The 24,279-nt window shown below is 45.4% G+C and overlaps 2 protein-coding genes across 8 annotated transcripts in view; one reads left to right on the top strand and one right to left on the bottom strand.

Moving 5' to 3' along the window:
• The window catches only part of LOC310692881 (acyl-coenzyme A synthetase ACSM5, mitochondrial-like), a 21,894-nt gene extending 11,472 nt beyond the window's left edge, over positions 1 to 10,422 (bottom strand). The window contains exons 1-6 of the mRNA XM_083474352.1: positions 9,993 to 10,422; positions 7,390 to 7,611; positions 4,643 to 4,853; positions 2,583 to 2,790; positions 1,736 to 1,879; positions 1,128 to 1,284 (exon numbers count right to left, since the gene is read on the bottom strand). Of these exons, the coding sequence (XP_083330478.1) occupies positions 1,128 to 1,284; positions 1,736 to 1,879; positions 2,583 to 2,790; positions 4,643 to 4,853; positions 7,390 to 7,578 (909 nt within the window). The 5' untranslated portion in view covers positions 7,579 to 7,611; positions 9,993 to 10,422. The remainder of the gene's footprint in view (positions 1 to 1,127; positions 1,285 to 1,735; positions 1,880 to 2,582; positions 2,791 to 4,642; positions 4,854 to 7,389; positions 7,612 to 9,992) is intronic.
• LOC310692876 (acyl-coenzyme A synthetase ACSM3, mitochondrial-like) overlaps positions 10,022 to 24,279 on the top strand; it is a 19,692-nt gene continuing 5,434 nt past the window's right edge. The window contains exons 1-10 of one of the 7 annotated variants that reach the window (XM_083474344.1): positions 10,022 to 10,222; positions 13,911 to 14,182; positions 15,750 to 15,960; positions 16,710 to 16,917; positions 17,038 to 17,181; positions 18,602 to 18,758; positions 19,867 to 19,946; positions 20,953 to 21,076; positions 22,407 to 22,487; positions 22,907 to 23,008. In XM_083474344.1, coding sequence (XP_083330470.1) covers positions 13,961 to 14,182; positions 15,750 to 15,960; positions 16,710 to 16,917; positions 17,038 to 17,181; positions 18,602 to 18,758; positions 19,867 to 19,946; positions 20,953 to 21,076; positions 22,407 to 22,487; positions 22,907 to 23,008 — 1,329 coding nt within the window. In that variant the 5' untranslated portion in view covers positions 10,022 to 10,222; positions 13,911 to 13,960. Of the gene's footprint in view, positions 10,322 to 11,765; positions 11,785 to 13,906; positions 14,183 to 15,749; positions 15,961 to 16,709; positions 16,918 to 17,037; positions 17,182 to 18,601; positions 18,759 to 19,866; positions 19,947 to 20,952; positions 21,077 to 22,406; positions 22,488 to 22,906; positions 23,009 to 24,279 lie in introns of those variants that run through there. The other 6 variants (XM_083474343.1, XM_083474342.1, XM_083474340.1 and 3 more) reach the window with 6 other exon arrangements.

Raw genomic sequence — 24,279 nt, 5'->3', positions numbered from 1 at the left:
CGTGACAAAGCTGCTCTGGCGAGCCAGCACCAGCGCAGCACATGGAAGCGCCGTTTACCTTCCCGCTATAAAGCGGTACCTATTTATCTACTTGCACTTAGGGGTGCTTTCGAACTGCTAGGTGGGCAGGAGCTGGGACCGAACGACAGGAGCTCACCCCGTTGCGGGGATTCGAACCGCCGACCATACGATGGGTAAGTCCTAGGCACTGAGGTTTTACCCACAGCGCCACCCGCGTCCCCCAATAATCAATGTACTGTACTATAAAATAAATACAGTGGTACCTCGGGTTAAGTACTTAATTCATTCCGGAGGTCCGTTCTTAACCTGAAACTGTTCTTAACCTGAAGCACCACTTTAGCTAATGGGGCCTCCTGCTGCCACCGCGCCGCCGAAGCACAATTTCTGTTCTTATCCTGAAGCAAAGTTCTTAACCTGAAGCACTATTTCTGGGTTAGTGGAGTCTGTAACCTGAAGCGTATGTAACCTGAAGCGTCTGTAACCAGAGGTACCACTGTATGATGGGGGGGGGGAATAACATGATGATAGTCATTGTTTGGATGGGGGGCTTTTATCCATTTCTACAGTCACACAATCAACCAGTAGCTGAACTGGGTTCCACACAGTAACAAAGACAAGTCACAAAAACAAAGTCACAAGCCACAGTCACAGGTCAGTCCCATAAAACGAAGTCACAGTCAAAAACCCGAAAAAGCCACACAAACCAAAACGCAAAAAATAGCAAAAACAAAACCTCCAAATATCTCTGTGTTCCGTGGGTGCTTAGGACTCAACAGCTGGCAGACTCAACAGGAAGCCTCTGATTAGCAGCGAGGGACTCAATTAACAAATGAAACACCCTCAATGGGAACCAGACAATGGAAAGCAACCCCTAAAACAGCAGCAGGGCCCGACTTATATATAAAAAATGACTCAACCCGGAGCACTCATTTCCGGGTTGCAATTGGACTTAGTCCAAAACGGATTTATAATAGACTGGAATTTAGTCAAGGTACCACTGTACAAGCTCGAAGCAGAACCACAGTCAGTAAGTCGGTTGCTGCATTTAGGGTCAACTGAAGTTTCTGAACCATCATCAAGGGCACTGCAATGCCCTGCATGCTTACGTTCAGTACGATGGCGGGTTCGAATTGCGGCAGGCGATGCACAAAGACGCACGACCCATTGAGCCACGGACCGAAAACACCACTCCAGGTCGTCTTAATCCATCCTGGGTCCGACGTATTCCAGAATATAGCCGAAGGAGACAAATCCATGCAGCGCCTATGTAAGTGGAAAAGGAGCAGAAGACGCGGAACCAGTTGCTGACTCAGGGCGTCAGGATTCTGGGAAGCAGGTTACAGAATGACTCAGCAAAAGTGCTGCAAATCAGGCTGAAGGAGGCAGAAGGTGAGTCGGCTAAAAAGTGCAAAGTCCACACAGGTGGTGAACTGTAGAGCAGCGAGCCACCGACAATGGAAAACTGCCACTAAGCATTACAAAACACTCCATTTAATAATGTTGATAAGATACCAATGTAGATCCTTCAAAAGTAAGCCAAATCGTATTCTTCCTCCATCCCTACTGACCAGGGGAAGGGCTTAGAATATAGCTCAGTAGCCCCATCCTATTCCCCACCCCTGTCATTAGAGGATCGCCAAAGAAAGGCCCAATCCAGAATGCCATGACTCATCCATTCCCTGCTTTTGCTACCATAGCACTTTTTAAGCTTTACCTGGCGGCAGTTATCAATCCAATGCCATGGCAGCAGTGGGAATGTTCCACCATTTTGGGAGCTCCCGTGGTTCCGCTTGTAAAGTAAATGGCCATTGTGTCCTCGCTCTTGGTCTTTGCGCAGTCGTGGTCGGCAGACGCTGATCTTAAAAAGCAATCACATTGCATGGCATTGGCAGGCAACGCTTTCCCCTTCCACAGCAGCCACACACATCATGAGCAGAACCTAGCAGCTGGAATCCTGCACCCATTTGGTAACCCTTGGCAGAAATCCAATGGGTCATTGGCCACATTCACACCATAGGCTGAAAGAACTATGGTACTACTTTCAAATTATTATTATTATTATTATTATTATTATTATTATTATTATTAAATTTATATACCACCTTTATCTTCCAAGGATCTCAAGGTGGTGTAGGTGGTTCTCCTCTCCATTTCATCCTCACAACAACCTGTGAGGTAGGTTATGCTAAGAGACGGTGACTGGCCCAAGGTCACCCTCTTCATGGCTGAATGGGGATTCGAACCCTGCTCTCCCAGTGGCTCAATGCCTCACCAACTCGGCAGGAGGAGAGCTCTGCTGCCAGCTCCTCTCTGCCTCTAGGGGCCAGGGAGACTGGTGGCAGAAAAGGCACGCCGCCCCTTGGGGGATGCTGCCTGATGCAGCTGCCTCACCCAGTCTGATGGGCGGTCCAACTCTGCTATTAAGTATAAATGAAAAGTGAAAACAGATCCCATGTTGCAGCTTGGGAAGTCAGACCTGGATATTAATCCGGACCAGCTGAAGACCACCGATCTAAATAATATCTCTACTGCTATTGATTCATGTATGTTGCAATGCTTACTGGACGAGATCCCTGAAGTTCAGCCAGCCATCTCTGCTACTGTCGGACACAAGAAGCTTGGTTTTCAGAAACTTGCATTCGGACAGGACCGAGTCCACTGCGGGGGCCAAGGCGTCACTGACCACGATGCATTTGGCTTTGGAAGCCTGGAGCCTGTAGGAGATGTCTTTGGCAGTTAACTGGGGCGTCCCTGGGATGAAAACAACACCTAGGAAAGAAGCAGAGAATGTCGTGAGCAGGAACCCCAAAAAGTCTCTGTGCTTGAGAAGGCTGCACACACAGTGGTGTCTCATTCTAAGGTGGTGTAGTGGTTAGAGCAGCTATGGAGAACTTTGGGTCTTCAGATGTTCTGTCAGCCCCAAGCAGTATAGTCAATGCCCAGGACTGGTGGGAGTTGTTGTTTTATACATTTATATTTTATTAAATTTCAAAAATTTAATATACACTCCAATACACATTGAATTTTTCTTTTGTTTTATTGACTTCCCACCCTGTTTTCCATGGTGGTTTTTTTTAATTATTTCTCCCCTATGCTGCACTTTATCTCCTCTCTCTTATATCATAACAATACAATAATCTTTAATTCCTTCTGTTCCACATACAGTGGTACCTCGGGTTAAGTACTTAATTTGTTCCGGAGGTCCGTACTTAACCTGAAACTGTTCTTAACCTGAAGCACCACTTTAGCTAATGGGGCCTCCTGCTGCTGCCATGCCGCCAGAGCACGATTTCTGTTCTCATCCTGAAGCAAAGTTCTTAACTTGAAACACTATTTCTGGGTTAGCGGAGTCTGTAACCTGAAGTGTATGTAACCCGAGGTACCACTGTAGTTCAAATCCTGATCATGAATTTATCATACTATAATATTTATTTCAATAATCCAAAAGAGGCTTCCACTCTTCCACAAAACAATCATCATTGGGTTCTCTTATTTTAGCTGTTAGGGGCTGATGGGAGTTGTAGTTCAGGGACACCTGAGGGCCCAAAGGTTCCCCATTCCTGGGCTAGACTGTTGGACTACCTCTGGAGAAACTAAGGTAAAAATTCCCAGTAAGCTGTCAAGGACTTTCTGGATGACTCATTGGGCCAGTCACTATCTCTGAGCCTAACCTTCCTCACGTGTGGAGAAAATGGCGGGGGAACAATTTTTGGAGTCCCAACATTCCTAGGAGGAAGAGGGGCAACTTAGACCCTGCAAAGCAGGTATAGGGGTCCATTTTCAGCCAAAGGGTCACATTCCTGTCTGAGGGACACCTGACATTGGTGGGTGTGGCCAAGGGCTTAAGTAGGAAGAGCAAAACCTGCAAACTCCACACATTCTCACACCCTTCTAGATCCTCTTTCCAGACAAGCAAGAGGTATCATGGGAGTTCAAGGACACATTCTGGGGTGTGGCCAGGGAGAATTCCTAGGGCCAGATAGAGAGGCTCAGAGGGCCATATTTGCCTCCCAAGCCTGAGGTTTCCCACCTCTGCAGTGAATAAAAAATAAAATACTTATCCGTTCTAAAAAATGCAGACATCTGAAGCTAGCCAGGATATGAAAGAAGGGAGGACATGGGTTTCATCGCTTCTGCAGCTCCTTCTCCCTCCCACACAGTAATTTATTTTAAAACTGAAATCTTGATTTTGGTAATGCTTTTGACCAGACATCCCCAAACTCGGCCCTCCAGCTGTTTTGGGACTACAATTCCCATCATCCCTGACCACTGGTCCTGTTAGCTAAGGATGATGGGATTGTAGTTCCAAGACAGCTGGAGGGCTGAGTTTGGGGATGCCTGCTTTTGACAATGTTCCCCATGGTATTTTTTGAAGGAAGCTGGTAAAATGTGGGGTTGAACGAATGTAAATTGTTAGGTGGATCTGTAGCTGGTTGTCTGACTAAATCCCTGCAATGCATGCCCTTTCCTCCCAATTTTTCCGCAAATTGTGTTGCTGCTTTTTTTTGTCAAGCTGTCAGTGGAGAATATTTGTCTGCTGCTAAATCTTCTCACTGGGGAAGACAGCACTTTTTCTGGGGAGGGGGGCCCCCCTCTTTTCTTTCCCCAAATCTTGACTGACCTGTCCGGATACAAGCCACATTCATCAGCCACCATTCGGGAAGCTTTGGAAGAACCACCATGACCCTGTCGCCTTTCTGCAAGCTGCAGGGATCAGCCAGCATGTTGGCAGCTTTCCGGGATAAGACTCCCAGCTCCTCAAAGCTCCACTTCACCTCTTTGCTCTGATCGTCCACCCACCAGAAGGCTGGGTTCGGAGGCCTCTTTCCATCCTAGCAGAGAAGACGTTATTAACAACCTAATCCACAGAGCCATTTTATGTGTATGAATCATATAGCAGTGTGTGGTCAGTTGTGGCCGATGGAGGACCTTGGGTGAGAGATAGGGAAATGTGTGGTCTCTCGGACTTGGAGGAGAAAGGAAATATCCCAGGTCAGCGCTGGGAGGAGCAGGAGCTACTGTTCTCTGTGAGCGGTAAGGGCCGAGAATTACTTTTAAGAGAGGACTCCATATTTTACTTATTTGATTTGTATTTTCTGTAGTTGTAATCTTACTGTATTATGGGGCATTCTTCATTTAAAATATTTTTTTTAAATAGGCAAAGAAAAAGGAAAGCAGTGGTGTGTGTCTGTATGCACGTGATACCTAGTGCCAGGATCTCGCTTCTGCGCTGCTGTTTCCAAAGTATTTTTTACTAATTTTCAAGGATGTACAACAAAATATAACTAGACAGCTAAAGATAAGCAATGAACATTAGCAGGCATCAACACCCCTGGCAATCTTGCCAGCAGTCAAGTAAGTATTAATTTATTATCAATAATAATAATGATGATGATGATGATGTAATCAACATTATTATTACAGTAAATCATTTATTACTCTCCTTTGACCCTAAGGTCCTAGGATGGGTTATAGCATTAAAAGCAACATTTAAAACAACTTCATGTCCTTCATGTCAGGTAGCTGAAAAACACAACCATTGTTCTCTATTCCTGTCAGCGCCATTACTTTGCGGGTTATTTCCTCAGCTGCAGCCTACCTCCATATATTTTTATGTCGCAGGCCTACATCATAGGAACGCAAGATGCCTTACAAAGAGCCAGTCTGTTGGTACATCTATTCTGGTTTTCTCTACACTGACCTGCAGGAGCTGTCCAGGTTTTCAGGCAGGGGACCCTCCCAGCCCTAACTGGAGATGCCGGGAATTGAACGCAGGACTTTCTGTGTGCAGAGGTACTATCACTGAGCTAGAGCCCTTCCCTTAAGTGGCCTTCCCCCACCTATGTTTGAGAGAAGGAACACAGGAAGCCGCCTCAGGCAGAGTCAGACCATTGGTCCATCTGTCTCAATATTGTGCTGCAGCAACTGTCAGAAGCTCTACAGGGATTCAGATGGAGGTCTCTCTGAACCTGAGGCCTTCTGCATGTAACGCTTAATCACTGAGCTACAGCTGAAGTCAGCAGAGGGAACAAACGGCGATTAAGGCAAGGGGCTTCAACCAGTGTTGAAGCAATGATTCTTCAACATCAGCTTTGTTGGACTGGTCATGTTGCGCTGATGATTGATGATCGTCTTCCAAAGCAACTACTCTATTCCGAACTTAAAAATGGAAAGCGTAATGCTGGTGGTCAACAAAATAGGTTTAAAGACTCTCTCTAAAAAAAATGTAGTATAAACACTGACAACTGGGAAACACTGGACTGCGAGCACTCCAGTTGGAGAACAGCCTTTACCAAAGGTGTCATGGGCTTTGAAGACACCCGAACTCAGGTCACAAGGGAGAAATGTGCTAGGAGGAAAGCACATTTGGCAAATCCACACCTTGATCAACTCCTGCCCGGAAACCAATGTCCCCACTGTGGAAGGATGTGTGGATCCAGAATTGTCCTCCACAGTCACTTATGGACTCATTGTTAAAACAGTGTTTATGGAAGACAATCTTACTCGGCTACAAGTGATCGCCGAAGAAGAAGAAGAAGAAGAAGAAGAAGAAGAAGAAGAAGAAGGCATTTTGGAGGAGGATGCTCCTGACACAAGAATCAGGCAGTCTGGGAGGGTAGATTCCAAGACTATCCTGCATCTTTCAGTTTGGGGAACACATCGCTGAACGAAGCCACCGGCCTCTATACTTTGCTTTCAACCATGTTGCAAAAAATTATTTTGTATATTATTGATGTTTCAAATGCCTCCTGTGAAATATGTTGCTATGTGGAATACTTAGTAACTTTTCCTCTCTAAATGAGAATATGGTAAGACTTTGAAGGCATCCTGATATTTATTAATAAAAGAAACACTTTAAAAAAATATTACTACCCTCAAACACCAGCAATGCTAATCAAAATATTTCCCTCCAGGGAATGTAAATGAAACAACCCTAATATATATATATATATATATATATATATATATATATATATATATTCTTTTTTAAAAATCCTTCAGTTGCATTGTTTTTCTTTATTCTTGTGCATTATTGAAGCATTTGTTCTTGATGCAAATCTTAATCGGTTTTTAGTGGTCTATTGCTATTTTAAAATTTCAAAAAACCCAAGTTATTGTTGTTCATTCTTACTGATAATTTGTTTTATCTGTTTTATACACCTCTTTGGGGGTTGTTGTGGTGCTGGTGGTGGTAGTTGTTACAATCAAGAGGTGTATAAACTTAAAGTTACTATTGTTTAATTTTAATTTTTATTTAAAAAAATAAAGTCTCAGGTTCCTCTGTGCTCCAGGGAGACCAAGGGCAGCACCACAGTACTATTAACATCCGGTTTTCCTACCTGTTCCCCCAAACAACCAAACCCCTACCTTTTCCTCTTGGGTCCACCTGTCCAGAACATCCCTGGCAAAATTAAAGTATTCAGGCACATCCACTTCACCATGGTTTATAGCTTCGTAATGGGAGATGATCGGAGAGGCCAGGTGTCTCTTGGCTTGGCGAAAGAGAGTGCAAGGAGGCGGCCGCAGGCTCCAGAAGCATCGAAGCAAGGTCTTCATGGCAGCTTGAGGGCATCAACCAGCTCGATCTCTCTGCAGTGACATGTTTTGAAAGCATAAAAACCCTGAAGACTCTGTAAGCCTCAATGCAGTCAATATAGCAGCAGAGCCACAACCTTATGGATCCCAAACACAGGAAACCGACTTATATTGAGTCCATCTAGCTCAGTGTTGTCTACACAGACTGCCAGCAGCTCTCAAGGGATGTTCTCAGCCCTATGTGGAGATGTCAAGGATTGAACGAGGGGCGTTCAGCACGCAAAGCAGATGCTCTACTCCTGAGTTGCCGTCCTTCCCAAATCGATTAGCTCATCTCCCAAACTCCACCCTGCAAAATGGATGAGTGATGTTTGTGCAGGACGCCCTGTTTTCACATGCTGCAGATGTCTCATATATGTACAAAGAAGATAGGAGGGGCTGACTCCCGATTTTCTGAGGGTCCTTGGCTAACAAAGTAAAGGTAAAGGGACCCCTGACCATTAGGTCCAGTCGTGACCGACTCTGGGGTTGCGCGCTCATCTTGCTCTATAGGCCGAGGGAGCTGGCGTTTGTCCACAGACAGCTTCCGGGCCATGTGGCCAGCATGACTAAGCCACTTCTGGCGAACCAGAGCAGCACACGGAAACGCCGTTTACCTTCTCGCTGGAGCGGCACCTATTTATCTACTTGCACTTTGATGTGCTTTCAAACTGCTAGGTTGGCAGGAGCAGGGACCGAGCAACGGGAGCTCACCCCGTCACAGAGCCAACCTTCTGATCGGCAAGTCCTAGGCTCTGCGGTTTAATCCACAGCGCCACCCGCGTCCCGTGGCTAACAAAGTATACAAGGCTAAATAGACAGCTAAATAAACGGCTAAATAAACAGAAGGAAATGAGAGAGTCAAAGAGAGTTTCACAATATTGCCCTGCATCACGTGGGAAACGCTTTTATGTAAGCAAAGTAAGGTACACGATATTGAGCAGGGGCAGGGGATGGAGCAAAGCCAAGCCGTCCAAATTACCTGACTGAAATCTCTCGAACAATCGTGGTGCAATCACATTGGAGCAGAGCAGACCCCACCCTCTCCACCAAGGCCCCCCTGCCCAAAGAATCACAGAATTGTAGAAATGGAAGGGAATGCCAATGGTCATCTTGTTAGCCCAGCTAACAAATCCCCAACAGATGGTCATCCCATCTCTGCTTAAATACCTCCAATGATCGAGAATTCACCTTTTAAAGATGCTTGCAATGGTGTCCACTGGTCATCCTAATCCGAGTAGACCCATTGAAATCAATGGGCATGGCTAGTTCAATGGGACCGCTTTCGATAAAACTTAGCTGGAAGCAACCCTTTGCAGCTCAGCTTCCATCATGGCACAGAGCAGGAATTTCCAGGCAACCAGTTCATTGCACCTAGGGGACACTGTGTCAAAACGAGTGCATTGCAGGGGGTTGGACTAGATGGCCCTCTGGGTCCCTTCCAATTCTACAGTTCCATGAATGTAAGGGTTCTCTTGCACTTTCCAAGAGCACTTCCCCATCACTTCCCTTCCTGCAAAAATTTGGAAGAGCCTTCTGCCCAGGCATAGGCAAACTCAGCCCTCCAGATGTTTTGGGACTACAACTCCCATCATCCCTAGCTAACAGGACCAGTGGTCAGGGATGATGGGAGTTGTAGTCCCAAAACATCTGGGGGGCCCAGTTTTCCTGTGCCTGCTCCTGCCTGACAGAAACCCTGGAGAGCTGCTGCCAGTCGGTGTAGACAACACTGGGCTAGATGGACCATTGGTCTGCTTTGCGATAAACAGCTTTGATGTTCTACAGTCCTCTGTGGATCTGTGTGCTCTGTGTGGACACAGACAAGCTTTCCTCCTTTTCCCATCCCACTAGACCCCCATGGACGCGGGTGGCACTGTGGGTTAAACCACAGAGCCTAGGACTTGCCGATCAGAAGGTCGGCGGTTCGAATCCCTGCGACAGGGTGAGCTCCCATTGCTCGGTCCCAGCTCCTGTCAACCTAACAATTCGAAAGCACATCAAAGTGCAAGTAGATAAATAGGTACCACTCAGGCGGGAAAGTAAACAGTGTTTCCGTGTGCTGCTCTGGTTCGCCAGAAGCGGCTTAGTCATGCTGGCCACAGGACCCGGAAGCTGTACGCCGGCTCCCTCGGCCAGTAAAGCAAGATGAGCACCGCAACCCCAGAGTCGGCCACGACTGGACCTAATGGTCAGGGGTCCCTTTACCTTTACCTAGACCCCCCGTGGACATCCAAGGTTGCTGAATTTTGGAAGATTTGGCACAGACGCCTGCGAGAACAGGATGCTGGATGGGCCGCTGGCCTGATCCTGCATCTTCTTATGCCCTATGATTGCGCAAGCTGTATTGGCAGGCATGCGACTGAATCCCACCGCGAAGCAGTCCAGAGTTCACTGACCTTGGCTTTTTCCTCGGGGGACTCCGCGCAGAGCCAGGGAGGCGGCCAAGGAAACTCCACCGGACCAGTCCGTCCTCCTCTGCAACAAGTGCCTGGGCGGGCCAGCCTCTTCCCCCAAGGCAGGCAGGGACGGCCCCTTCCTCTTGGCACGGGGCGAGTGGCGCCGTCGAGGGATCGAGCTCAGCCAAGTTGCCTCCGCCAAGCCCGTCCAACAAACTGTAGGCAACGGCGTAAGCGTCTCCCCTCCTCCTTCCTCCTCCTCCTCCTCTCGCCCTGGGCGGTGCTGCTGCTGCTGCTGCTCGCTGAACTTCGCGGAGGCCGAGATCGGGGTAATCGAACAGCTTCCGACGTGGCGGGGCTGCTTGCTCGCTTTCGCTTTCTTTGTCCCAACTTTCTCTCGTCCAAGCGCTTCGGCGGCGGCCCCAGAGCGCGCAGCCTTTCGCTTGCTCGCTGCTGCCACACTTCGGGCAGATTGCTCGTTGAAAGAAAGGCAAACACAGTTGATGTCGAATAGATTCTTTTTAAGGGGTTTCTTAACCGACCTTCACTATGAGGTCCCAGGGCAGGTCACAACAACAACCATTATTAGTATTAATTAATTAATTAATTAATTAATTAATTAATTAATTAATTAATTATTAATAATTAAATAATAATTAATTAGTAATTGGACTATGTGATCCTCGTAGTCCCTTCCTACTCTACAATTCTGTGATTCTGTGAATATTCCATGTTAAAACAAACCCAAATAAAACCATTGCAGTTATACAGGTGTTTCCAAATGGGACAGAATGGCATTTTGTTTGAACCTAATTTCTTTTGTAAAGTCCCTTAAGGCTGGACAAACTGGTTTCTCCACAATAAATCCTAGCATTAACCTGGAACAATATTCATTTCTTTGTAGTTGGCATCCTCCCTGCTTAAAGCCCACTTCTAGATTTTGTAATCTTTAAAAAGCATAGTTCCGAGAGAAGACATCCTAAGGAACATAGGGGTCTGGCCCAGCTATGTTGTTGTTGTTGTTGTTGTTGTTGTTGTTGTTGCGGTGGTGGTGGTGGTTGTCCCACTCTTCTGCCAAACCAAGGCTCCCACAGCGGCATAAAAGATCAGTGAAGAAAGACAGTCCCTTCCCTCAGGCTCACAACACAAAAGGAAAAAGGGACTGGGAGGGAGAAGGGAGAAAGAACAAGCTCAGGCACGAATTCTTAGTAACAAACTCTTGCAGGTAACAGCAGGAATAGAAAGAAGAGCAATTTTTCAGCAGATGCCATGGAGAGACCTTGCCATTTCATCCCTCTCCCTCTCAGCCTGATGAAATAGCTGCTATAGATGCAAGTTCAAGGAGGGAGATCTCTAGATAAAGTAGCTGTTTCTGGAGGGTTTTACTCATGAGTAGACCAGCTGGCTGGGGGGTGTTTGGGCTTGCTGCTCGACATGAGAGAGATAGTGGAGAAAATCCAGTACCATGTTCGGTTTTTACCCTTGTGGAAAAGTGTAACTAATTTAAAAAGTTTTTGAGCTGTCTGCTAACTGTTGTGTTCCTTCCGCAAGCACTGTTGCATTTGACCTGGATTAACTCTGGCCATGTGAGGACAAGGCAAGGAGAAGAAGAACTTTGAGTGGTTTATTTATAAGTGACTGTTTAGAGTAGTTTAACTATCAATCCCTCTTCGCGAGGAACTCAGAATTATAGCTCTGTGAGGGGAATAGGGGTCTTCTAACAACACTCAACACCTTTAACCAGTGCTTTTTTCTGGAGGGACACAGGGATACACATACCCCTCAACATTTTGTGAGTCTTTGTACTTTTGTGCATTTACTGTATTTATTTTTCCCAATTTGAAGTACAGTGGTACCTCAGGTTACATACGCTTCAGGTTACAGACTCTGCAAACCCAGAAATAGTGCTTCAGGTTAAGAACTTTGCTTCAGGATGAGAACAGAAATTGTGCTCCAGCGGTGCAGCAGCAGCAGGAGGCCCCATTAGCTAAAGTGGTGCTTCAGGCTAAGAACAGTTTCAGGTTAAGAACGGACCTCTGGAACGAATTAAGTACTTAACCCGAGGTACCACTGTATAGTCATACCTCGTTACATTCGATTCAGATTACGTTCTTTCAGGATACGTCCTGCGGCGACCCGGAAGTAATGGAACAGGTTACTTCCGGGTTTCGCCGCTCGCACATGCGCAGATGCTCAAAATGACATCACACGCATGCGCAGAAGTGGTGAATCATGACCCGCGTAGACGCAGGTTGCGTTCTGCTCATGTTGCAAACGTAGCTCCGGAACGGATCCCGTTCGCAACCAGAGGTACCACTGTATAAAATTGTGATTTTCTTGAGTCAAAATGACAGTACCTCTAAACATTTTAAAAAAAAAGCATTGCCTTTAACAAACCACAGCTTCCAGGGTTTTGGGGGGAAGCCATGACTGTTTAAAGTGGTAACATATCACTTAAAATGTATGCAGTGAATGTGGAAGAAGAAGATGATAACTACCCTACTATTCCTTTCTGTTTCTTCCCCTTTGCCAATGTTGAACAGATGTGCATTGATAAAATGCTCACACCCTCAAAGACCATATTTGTAACTATGATTATATCAAGATTCATGTGGGTGATTATGTGACCAATGGGCAGGAACACATGTGGGCATCTAGAAAACAATTCAATCTTTATCTATCTTTCGCTCTTCTCTTTCACATATTGTGAGGTTATTTTCTCAAGGCGTGTTTTCAAATAACCCAGGAGAAAACGCCATAAATAACCCAGAATCTAAATAGGAGGGGAGGCTTGGTAGGGTTTGAGAAACAAAAACTTGGTTTCTGTTCCTTTGTTTTAGCCCATTCTTCCTTGAAGTAGCTCAGGATAGCAAGCATGATCCCCACCCTCCTGGCACAAAATGATCCCGTGTGGTAAATTAGGTTCAGAGATAATCAGGGCAATTGTATGAACAAACACATCATTGTAGCTTTTCCTGTGGTGTTTTATAAATGTGGCTTTGTAGCCTCCAGGTCTGGAATTCATTGTGGACATTCTTCCAGTTTAAACCAAAACTCAGACATGGGATGGAGGGCAGAACAAATCATTGGAACAGTAGAGAAAGGAACAAGAAAGATTCACTTGCCCCATGACCAGTGTCCCCCCATCATCCACAGCCAGCTTAGCCCAGAGGTCAAGGATGATGGGAGTTGTAGTCCACCCACATCTGGGGACCCAAGGTTGAAGAATACTGCACTAGAGCCCACTGACACTTCAGAGGTATAATGCGATGGAGCAGCCTTGCAGATGTTTTGGACTTCAGCTCCCATCAGCCTCAGCCAACATGGTCAATAGTCAGGTGAAGAGGTGCAGATTCTACCTCAGTGGTTTTGTTTACATGCCACGGATGTTTTAACACATGGAATGTTTTTTGTATTTTCCAGATTTGCTTTCTAACCGGGTTTTTTTGTTTTTAGGGGATGGTTTTGTTTACTTCTTTGCTAATTGTGTGGCTTTAAATGCAGATCTTTTATCATATTTTCGTATCTGATTTCCATTTGTAATGTTCTGTTTTGATAATCTTGTCATGTTTTAAGAGATTCCCCTGCCCCAAATAAAGAGCAGTATACATACAAACAAACAAGCAAACAAAATGTGAAATATCATCCATTGATTGCTTCTGACATCTCGTAAAGACATGCTTTCTCTCCAGAATTTTCTTGGCCTATAAGACTGCACCCTGTTATTACCTAATTCCTGTTTTTATTATACAGTTTTATTGAGTTTAGGTTTCATTTATTTGTATATACTTAGAGATAGGCGGTTTAGAAATGATTTTGCATAAAATAATAAAGAAAAAGAACGTTGAAATTCTCAGCAAGCTGAATAAATCAGTATCTTCTCTGTTGTACAATGGTTTCCCTATGTATTTCAGGTAGGCAGCTCATGAAAAATGCACTGAATGTAATACACTGTGGAAGACCTCACTATGGCTTGTGTCACCTCGATGATATTATCAAAGGCCTCGGCCTTTCGAGCTCTCTGGCCTCTTCGCCTGTCTTCTTCCAGAAGCTTCAGCAAAGGACAGCTGGCCCTGGCTGCTCAGAACTTTTCAGGCTACGAATCCATACAAGCACAATATAAGCCAGAGGTGCCAGAATACTTCAATTTTGCAAAAGATGTGGTGGATAGCTGGGCTGAGGCGGAAAAGGTAACATTTTCTGTCACTTTTCATGTCAAGTCTTTCAAATGTGGCACATCAACACAGCAGTCTGGTTTGCACATAACTCTAAGCCATGGTTTATATACCTTAGCAGTTTGGCCATGGTTTGTTAAACACAGATTAACCATTCCTTGTTAGCCATGGTTTGTTGTTGGTTCATAAACCTTGTTTACTGTGGCTTGGTGTTACACAGAAACCTAGCCAGTGTGTGGTGGGTGTTTTAAATTCCATCCTATACATAGCTGTCAACTTTTCCCTTTTCTTGCGAGGAATCCTATTCAGAATAAGGGAATTTCCCTTTAAAAAAGGGAAACGTTGACAGCTATGATCCTATACAGTGGTACTTCGGGTTACATACGCTTCAGGTTACATACGCTTCAGGTTACAGACTCCGCTAACCCATAAATAGTGCTTCAGGTTAAGAACTTTGCTTCAGAATAAGAACAGAAATCGGGCTCTGGCGGCGCTGCGGCAGCAGGAGGCCCCATTAGCTAAAGTGGTCTTCAGGTTAAGAACAGTTTCAGGTTAAGAACGGACCTCCGGAATGAATTAAGTACTTAACCCAAGGTACCACTGTATTTCAATAGATCCTTTGCTCCAGTGTTGTTTGACTTCAACTGCCAGCATGCCCAATGTTCAGGGATGATGGGAATTGTAGTCCAACATCATCTGGAGGGCCACAAGCTAGCCGCTTACATTTTAGTACCCAAAACTGCACCATACGCCCTCAAAGAGGTATCAGCAGGCCTGAGGGATACAAAGTTTGTAGAAGTACAAAATATTTGGGGGGGGGACTCCTAAGGGGGGACATAACAGACCAATAAGGACTGAGCATGCTCTGTGGGTTCAGAATGCAGGTTGAGCGGACCTAGAAAACCAGTGGGGAGGGCAATGGAACGGAATATACTGGAAAAGGGTATAGCTGGCTGGTGCCTTTTAACAGGAGCATTACAATATTCTGGTGCTGGTCCCACTAGTAGAGACATCTACAAAGACAAAGCAAAGCAGGAAATGTCAAATTAACAAATTAATGACTTTAACTAGGGGCAGGGCAGAAATTCAGCTCCATTCACATTCAAATACATCCTAAACTGCACTTTTCAAAACAACATATGGGACAAAACACTTTGAAATTCAAACTTTTGTGAGTTTTTCAGTGCCATTCTCTAGCCCAAGTAATGTTTAGAAAAATCAAAATACTAGGGTAAAGTGTGAATATGAATGCTTATATTAGTGGGCACAACAAACAAAAATGTATTGTATTAGGGAAGATTGCTTTATAAAATTGTACATATTGGGCAAAATTGCATCCAAAAACGTGAATAGTGAGAGAAATTTTGCTGAGGAATTTTCACGATAACTGATTTTTTTAAAAGTAAAAACTAAATTGCAAACTGATGTGTAAATAACTAAATCTAAAACTGAAACATGAGAAATAGAGAAACCAAAATTGACAGGCCTCTAGCTATAACCAGTACTTCATACTTGGCCATAAGAAGCGTTCTGCCAACTGAGTGTGGTTGCTTACAGCCAGCTGACTCTGTCATTCCAACAGGAAGGAAATCGACCAACAAGCCCAGCTCTCTGGTGGGTCAATGACCAAGGAGACCAAGTGAAGTGGAGCTTTGTGGAGCTATCCCACGTTTCCAAAAAAGCGGCTAGAGTGCTCTCTGAGCAGTGTGGCCTGCAGAGGGGAGACAGAGTCATTGTGATCTTGCCACGGATTCCTGAATGGTGGCTCTTGAATGTGGCTTGCATGCGAACAGGTTAGCAGCATGCGGAGAAGTGCTGGTTGGTGGAGGAAGCAGGATGCGCCCTCCCCATGTGGGATCAGGATCAATCCCTTCCCATTTTTCTAGTTCAGGGGCTGACCTCTGCCTAAACACTTGAGCCATCCTTTCATGGATAATGTTCTTGATTTATACAGATGTTTTCCCCACCCTCTGCTTCTCTTCTAGCCCCGCCTACACTATACATTTAAAGCAGTATCAGACCACTTTAATCAGTCATGGCTTCCCCCCAAAGAATACTGGGAACTGTCATTTGTCAAGGGTGCTGAGAATTGTTAGCAGGCCCCTACTGTTAGAATTCCTGCTCCATGATTGTAGTCATGGGATTTTTGTCTATCACATGACGTGGTATGTTTTGACTCCACAGGAGACAGGATGTTTGTGTTACTGTGTTCTGTGAACTGGGACTATTGTCCTTTGTTCATTCTCTTTGCTGTCTGATGCTAGAGAGAGAGGGAGCCATGTTGCAGTGCTCCGTGTGTGTTTATATGTAAATAAAGTAGATTAGCCAAAATGCTGAGTTGCTGAGGTCTGTCACGCAAGATGCGCAAACTCTGCGGATCCCTAAGTGTGCCGATGTCTGTTAACATTGGTTGCTGTGATGGTCAGGCTGAAGAAAGCTTTTGAAGCTCCCGAACGATTGACCAGGAGGGAGGGAGCATGCCAGTCTTAAGCTGGAAACATGTGACATCATTTTTAATCTTCGTCGTTTGGTCCCTCATTAGGAACCGTTCTTATTCCTGGGACAACGCAGCTGACGGCAAAAGACATTCTCCACCGAGTCCAGACTTCAAAGGCCAGATGTATCATTACTGACGAGGTTCTGGCCCCAGCAGTAGATACCATAGCTTCCAAATGCCCATCTCTAGAATTCAAGCTCATTGTGTCAAGGAACCACAGGGGGGACTGGCTAAACTTCAGCGACTTATTGAAGTAAGTATACAGACTTGTCTCTATACATAATCTCTCTGCAGGACAAATTTGGCAAGCGTCGTGTGCTTGAAGGCTGTGGTTCTTTTGATCACATGGACTTCATTTTATTCTATGTCTTAGACTTGCACCTGCCGAACACGACTGTGCAGTCACAAAGAGCTGTGACCCAATGGCTATCTATTTCACCAGCGGGACAACAGGGACTCCCAAAATGACTGAACATTCTCACGCAAGTCATGGCATTGGCCTTGGTGTAAATGGAAGGTATGAAAGGGTTTGTGTGTGCGTACTTTTTGCAGTTTCTTGCCAACTGATCCACACTTGGTTTCATGAGAGCACCCAGATAAGGAATTATTCTGGTCATTTGCTGATCGCCGAAGACTTGATGCTTTTGAATTATGGTGCTGGAGGAGACTCTTGAGAGTCCCATGGACTACAAGAAGATCAAACCTATCCATTCTTAAGGAAATCAGCCCTGAGTGCTCACTGGAAGGACAGATCCTGAAGCTGAGGTTCCAATACTTTGGCCACCTCATGAGAAGAGAAGACTCCCTGGAAAAGACCCTGATGTTGGGAAAGATGGAGGGCACAAGGAGAAGGGGACGACAGAGGCAGAGATGGTTGGACAGTGTTCTCAAAGCTACCAGCATGAGTTTGACCAAACTGCGGGAGGCAGTGGAAGACAGGAGTGCCTGGGGTGCTCTCGTCCATGGGGTCACAAAGAGTGGGACATGACTAAACAACAACAACAAAACTTTCTGCAGTTTCTTGCCAACTGATCCACACTCGGTTTCATGAGAGCACCCAGATAAGGAATTATTCTGGTCATTTTTGCAGTAGGATAGAAGCACATACCTTTTGTAAACTGCTTTGAGGTGTTTGTAAAAAATAATATAAAGGAGTATGTATATGTTATGATAGGCATAGGCAAACTCGGCCCTCCAGATGTTTTGGGACTACAACTCCCATCATCCCTGACCACTGGTCCTGTTAGCTAGGGATGATCGAAGTTGTAGTCCCAAAACATCTGGAGGGCCAAGTTTGCCTATGCATACATACATACATACATACATACATACATACATACTGGCCTTCAGGTTTGTGCCTTCAAAATGGACCGAAGGGTTCTGATGGCCTACCACAACAAAACCACTTTAAACATGGACTTTGGAAAGTGACAGGAAACACACTGAAAGTGTGGGATAAATGAATGATTAACGGGAAGATACAAGCAAATCAGGATGAATGCTCACAGTCATGTAACCACCCCGCAATCAAATCAGAACAAATGCTCCATGAAGACCACATCTAGTCTAACCGCTTTGTGAAAGTAAAGCAGGATGAATGCCAAATGAACAAGTTGTCTTAAGATAGTTCAAGAACAGATCTTCACAATGCTGTGAAGGCTTGCAGTTGCAGGCTGTGTAGGTATGACAGCAATCCACCTCCTTTGCTGGGGTCAACTAACTGATCCCACTAGTGGAAGCCCACATAATGATTTCAGCTAGCACAATGGGGCTTCGCCCTTGTGCACAGGGGTTTTTTTTGGGGGGAGGAGAACCCCACAACAGCACGGTGGAAGAGGGAGGAGAAGGCAAACAACCAGAAATGCTTACGCTGATGGAACATTTCTAGCAGTGTGATGTTGAATTCCTAACATTTTGCACTTCTTCCTGTTACTTAGGTATTGGCTGGATTTGACCCCCTCGGACATCATTTGGAATATGTCTGACACAGGCTGGGCAAAATCGGCTTGGAGCAGTGTTTTCGCACCCTGGATCCAAGGGGCATGTGTGTTCGTTCACAGCATGCCACGCTTCGAGCCAACCCCTGTACTTGAAGTAAGGGACAAGTATTATACTAGTTACTCAAGGACTGGACTTTCCTTTCAACATTGTTTGGATTCATACAACTGAACTGGTTGTGTGGGATGTTGGCTGAATAGACGCATAGAATTTATCTCACAGTGAAGCCGCCCTGTGATGGCTGCAGCATTCACCTCTCTCTCAGCCCAGCTCACTTCTGCAAGTTCATCTTCTTAATCTACTTTCAACAGTGTTGACCCACAGCTACCTAAATTCAGACCTCATGGCAGACTACAGTGTGCCCAAATGATCCCTTTATTATTTTCTTATAAGTCACTTGTTATCTAAAAGGTCTCCAAGAGCTTTGAAAGCATTAATATACTTCTAGCTGCTGAGATTAAGTAACTTACGAATTTCTTGTCCCGTGCATGTGTGTTGTTGTCCTGGAATATATTTAATGGAGCTAGTTCTGGAGTTGCTTCTATTACCTGTTTGGTTATTTTGGAGATTTCATGCAGCACTGTTATCCAAAAGGATTGAACTCTGGGGCATTCCCACCACATGTGGAGGTATGAGCCTATGGAGCTGCAGCCTCGCCAACATTTAGATGAGGTTCCTGTCATCCATATTTCATTTCATTTCATTTCATACTCACCAGCTTTTTACTCATGAGAGGCTGGTAAGAGTAGAAAGGGGTCCCCCATTCATCCTCAACCTGCCCGTCTTACGAGTAAAAAGGCGGGCAAATAAAGCTTTCACAGGCTAATAACTGTTTTTGGAGGCTAAATTACAAGGATGAAGAGAGGAGGGCTTCCCCTCTCCAACCCCCAGAGAGCTAATTTATAGCAACTGCCTTGGGGGAAAGAACATCTCCTGTTCCATTAGTTGTTTTGTTTTTGAACATGTGGTTCTTGATGCATCTGTTGTGTTTATAAATGTTAAGCAGCTTTGAGGACTAGTTGAAAAGCAGGAAACATATCCAATAAGTACTTAAATCAATCAGCTGGAGAACGGATTAGCAAATATGTCTGTATGCCACATCTTTTTAAAAAATTGTCTGCCGATAGCTGCAAAAAGCTATATATTACGATCTGTACACAGCATTAAACTAGATTTTGATCCATTGTTTTTTATAATCATCTAGGCTTTGTCCAGGTTTCCCATAACAACATTCTGTTCTGCTCCAACTGCTTACCGGATGCTAATCCATCACAGTTTAAGCAGGTAAAGAAGTACTACACAACTTTTAGAAGACATCTGAAGGCAGCCCTGTATCGGGACGTTTTTAATGTTTGATGTTTTATTATGTTTTTATAGGTGCTGTTGTTATTTACTACTTGTTGGCACCACTTATCATTGCATTTGCTCAGACAAAATCCCAGCCTAAGCAGGAAAACATTTATTGCCCTCCCTGGTGAGAAGCCGCCAGTGAGAGCCAGTGTGGTGTAGTGGTTAGAGCAGCCTTTCTCAACCTAGCATCCCTAGATGTTGTTGGGCTACAACTCCCATTATCCCTGACCACTGTTCCTACTAGCTAGGGATGATGGGAGTTGTAATCCAACAACATCTGGGGACCCAGGGCTGAGAAAGGCTGGGTTAGTGTGTCGGAGTAGGACCGGGGAGACCAAATCTTCACTCAGCCATGGAGCTCACCGGGCCAGTCACTGCTTCTCAGGCTAGGCTACCTCACAGGGTTGTTTGGGGAGTGGTTAAATGAGGAGGAGAACCATGTAAGCCCCTTTTGAGCTCCTTGGGGAAGACGGTGGGATACAAAAGCAATCAATCAATGGCAAGTCTAGGATGAATGACTGGCAGGAATCTATAGCTGCCCAGGCTGCTGTTAGCAAGCAGCTCTACACAGATATGCAGACTTCCAGTTCTAGCTCTGGACGTAGGAGCAAAGATAAAGTAGGAGATCTTATACTATGGGGTGGAAAATTGGAAGAGGAAACCTTATTGCTTCTAAATCTCCATGGACCAAATCTGGCAGGTGGGCAGAGGTGAACTCATCACACAACCTAGAAAGCTTCCCCCTATAAACCATTTATATTTTCAAAGCTTAGCTGTGTAAATAAATGTTTCCTGAATCTCCAACCATTCAGCTTTATTAGAAGAAACGGTTCTGTCTATCCATGTTCTCCAAACCATGCTTAATTGTATAACCTCTTGATTATTAACCCTTTTGAAATCTAAACGTTTCTGTCTCTTCCCTTCCCCCATTTATCCAAAGTTATAAATTCCACAGCCTGAAGCATTGCGTGAGCGCAGGGGAACCCATGAACCCAGAAATCATGGAGCAATGGAAAACAAAAACAGGACTGGATATCTACGAAGGCTACGGGCAGACAGAGACGGTAACGCTGGGCAGTTTTTAAAGTGCAGGGTGTTCTTTCTGCTTTCAGAAGGTTCATGCAGCTCCAATGGATGTCCATATTCTGCTACAGAAAAAGCAAAAAGAGGTTACTTACATGCCATCCCCGAGTGGTGCAAAATTTCAGGGGGTTTCAGGCACTTCACCCTGGGTTTGTGTTTCCTTTTGGAAATCCATTTGTTTGTTTATATATTAAATTTATATACCACTCTTCATCATAAGATCTCAGGGCAGTTCACAGAATGAGGCACAGCGGAGACTGCAGTGTCTTTATCATAAATGGTTTATTTACACATATATACAACCTGAGCCTACGATGGAGGGGTTCACAGCATTAATACCCCAAGAGGGTCTTGCTTCTCCCAAAGCTGCAGTTCTGGATTCAGACAGACATAAGCCATGACTCTGATGCTCTCTCCCTCTCTCCTAACTTTACCAGGCCCTTCTAGGTCACATTCCAGCCAACTCCAAACCCTGGTTTTTGTTCTTCTAATTAACTCTGAGCAGAAGGAGGGGCCCCATCCACTTGCTGTCTGGCTCATTGCCTTCCTAATGGCCCATCGCCCCAGGCGATTTCCTGGTTAGGAAAGTAATCTGGCTTACATATTTGAACACTTGCCTTGATTAAATTCTAACACCTACCAGACCCAGGAATTTAGGGTGTCTAGAACCCATAAACTCACAACAGTATAAAATACAAAGGCTTCATGTACCTGTTAACAGGGCTGCAACATTTAAACATTGATTTAATTAGTGTAACCAACCAATGAATTGTCTTGACAGCATGCAACCGGATTAGTTACATGAACCTAAGATGCTGCCTTATGCAGAGTCAGAGCACTGAGGCTAGCTCAGTACTGTCTGCACTGACTGGCAGCAGCCCTCCAGGATTTCAGGCAAGGGTCTCTCCCAGCCCCAACTGAGGATGTCAGGAACTGAACCTGAGAACTACTTGCTAAGTAGACACCGTACCGTGACGCCATGCGACTTCTCCAGTGCTTTTAGAATGCCACTTTTTCTACCTTCTCACTGACATGTCACCTAGCATTTCTGTGCCCAAAGGAGCCACCTCCTAGGGGTCAAGGCCCCTTCAGCCCCCCAATAAAATATTTGAGGGGGCCACCCCCCACAAAGTTGATGGACATTGCCATTCAAATGGCATGCGTGTGCCGCTTCTAGTGATCAGTTATGCAGGGCAGGGCCTACCTAGGCCTCCCCAATATTTTATTCAAGTTGGTACCCTTCTCTGTGCCTCTGCCCCCCACCCCCCGAAATCTCATCAGCCACGCTTTGCTTTTCACTACTTGAAACAGGTGCTGGTTTGTGGAACTTTCAAGGGGATGAAAATTAAGCCGGGCTCTATGGGAAAGCCTTCCCCGGCCTATGACACTCAGGTACAGTATGCAGTGCTGGTTTTAGGAGTTTTTATCTGGGGGGGCGGGGGGGAGAACCTAAGGGCTAGAGGTCACAAAGTTGGCTACCCCTAGCTTTAACTGGTGGGGTTGGGATTCGTGCGCAAGGCACAAGGCAGCCTAAAGTGGACCATACTGGGGTGTCTCACTTCAAGTTACCATTGGTCCATCTGGTTTAGTATTGTCTACATTGGCAGCAGTTTTCCAGGGTTTCAGACATCATCTTTCACCAACCCCAACTCCAAGATGCCAGGGATTGAACTTGAGACCTTCTGGATGTGAAGCAGGTGCTATACCAGTGAGATATTGCCCTTCACTGTTCCACCTGATTCCCACTCCACCCCCGAGTCCAACTTTGTAATGGATCCTATGACCTTTGACTATTTTCTCTTTGCTTTTAGATAATAGATGAAAACTGCAATATGTTGCCTCCTGGGAAAGAAGGAGATATTGCTATCCGAATAAAACCGACACGGCCATTTTGTCTTTTCACTCGATACACGGTAGGGATGCAATCTGCACGGCTAAGAAAGAACTAGAAGCTGTTAAGTTATTTACTCAGAACTGGATCTAGTTTTCAGAATGCCAGGAATTAGAGTGGCATCTTGCCCTTCCAGCTACAGACGTAAAGCTGGACAAGATGATCCAGTGGCAGAAACTCGGAAGCTATTGCGGGGGCTGAAGTAGCTTGGTAGCCATTTGAGGGGCTCAGAATGAGAGTCGGAGAGCAAGGAAGACCAGGCGTCTTGTCTTGTAGGACCATTGACCGAGCAGAAAGGAACACAGCACTGAAAGATTGAGCGAAGGCATGCCCAGGAAAACCTTACTGGGTGAAGCAAAGGTTAAATGGTGCTCCCCCACCCCACAAATTCCATGTACAGACACTGGCCAGCCAGAATTATAGGGCTGTACGTTGCACTCAGGGCTGACCAACTGAAATGAATGATCCTAAGTTAGTCAATTCTATTACTTTCAACGTGCTTACTCTGAGTAGGACTAGCATTGGGTACACACCTTCCCATTGTAAGCATGAAACAGCTTGGGGTGGAATGGAGCAGTAATTACCACCCTTAATTTTGTGTTATGTGTTGCCCCATGGCAGCCATGGTACTTTCTTCAATATCTACCCTGCTGGTCCAGAAAGGTTGGTTACCCCTGTGTTTGGATTTAGTGCAATGTGCAAGCAAAACATGCCTTCTCTTCTGGTGTTCTTAAAATGTTCACCTTTAACCCAAGGGCTGAATACTTACCTGCTCCCACAAATGGTATAATTTATATATGGCACTTGTGTTATCTCAGTACTATTAACTCAAGTCTTATGGCATGATAGGGTAGAAGGGTGTGGCAAATAGCATTGATACAGCAGGAGGAAATGAATAAAAATAATACAGCCGTACCTTGGAAGTCGAGCGGAATCCATTCTGGAAGTCCGTTCGGCTTCCAGAACGTTTGGAAACCAAAGTGTGGCATCGGATTGGCTGCAGGAAGCTCCTGCAGCCAATTGGAAGCCATGGAATCTCCGTCGGACGTTCAGCTTCCAAAAATAGTTTGCAAACTGGAACACTCACTTCCAGGTTTGTGGCATTCAGGAGCCAAAACGTGAGAACTAAGCTGCTCGAAAATCAAGGTACGACTGTAGTGGTGATATAGATATAATAGAATCATAGAGTTGGAAGGACCCCGAGGAATCATCAAGTCCAACCCCCTGCAATGCAGCAGTCTCAGCTAAAGCATCCATGGCAGATGGCCACCAACCTCTGCTTAAAAACCCCCA

The sequence above is a fragment of the Podarcis liolepis genome, assembly GCF_965112155.1.
Source record: "Podarcis liolepis genome assembly, chromosome: 14".
NCBI classification, from domain to species: Eukaryota; Metazoa; Chordata; class Lepidosauria; order Squamata; family Lacertidae; genus Podarcis; species Podarcis liolepis.
Note: the sequence above shows the minus strand (reverse complement) of the source record. Positions and strands in the feature narration are given on the sequence as shown.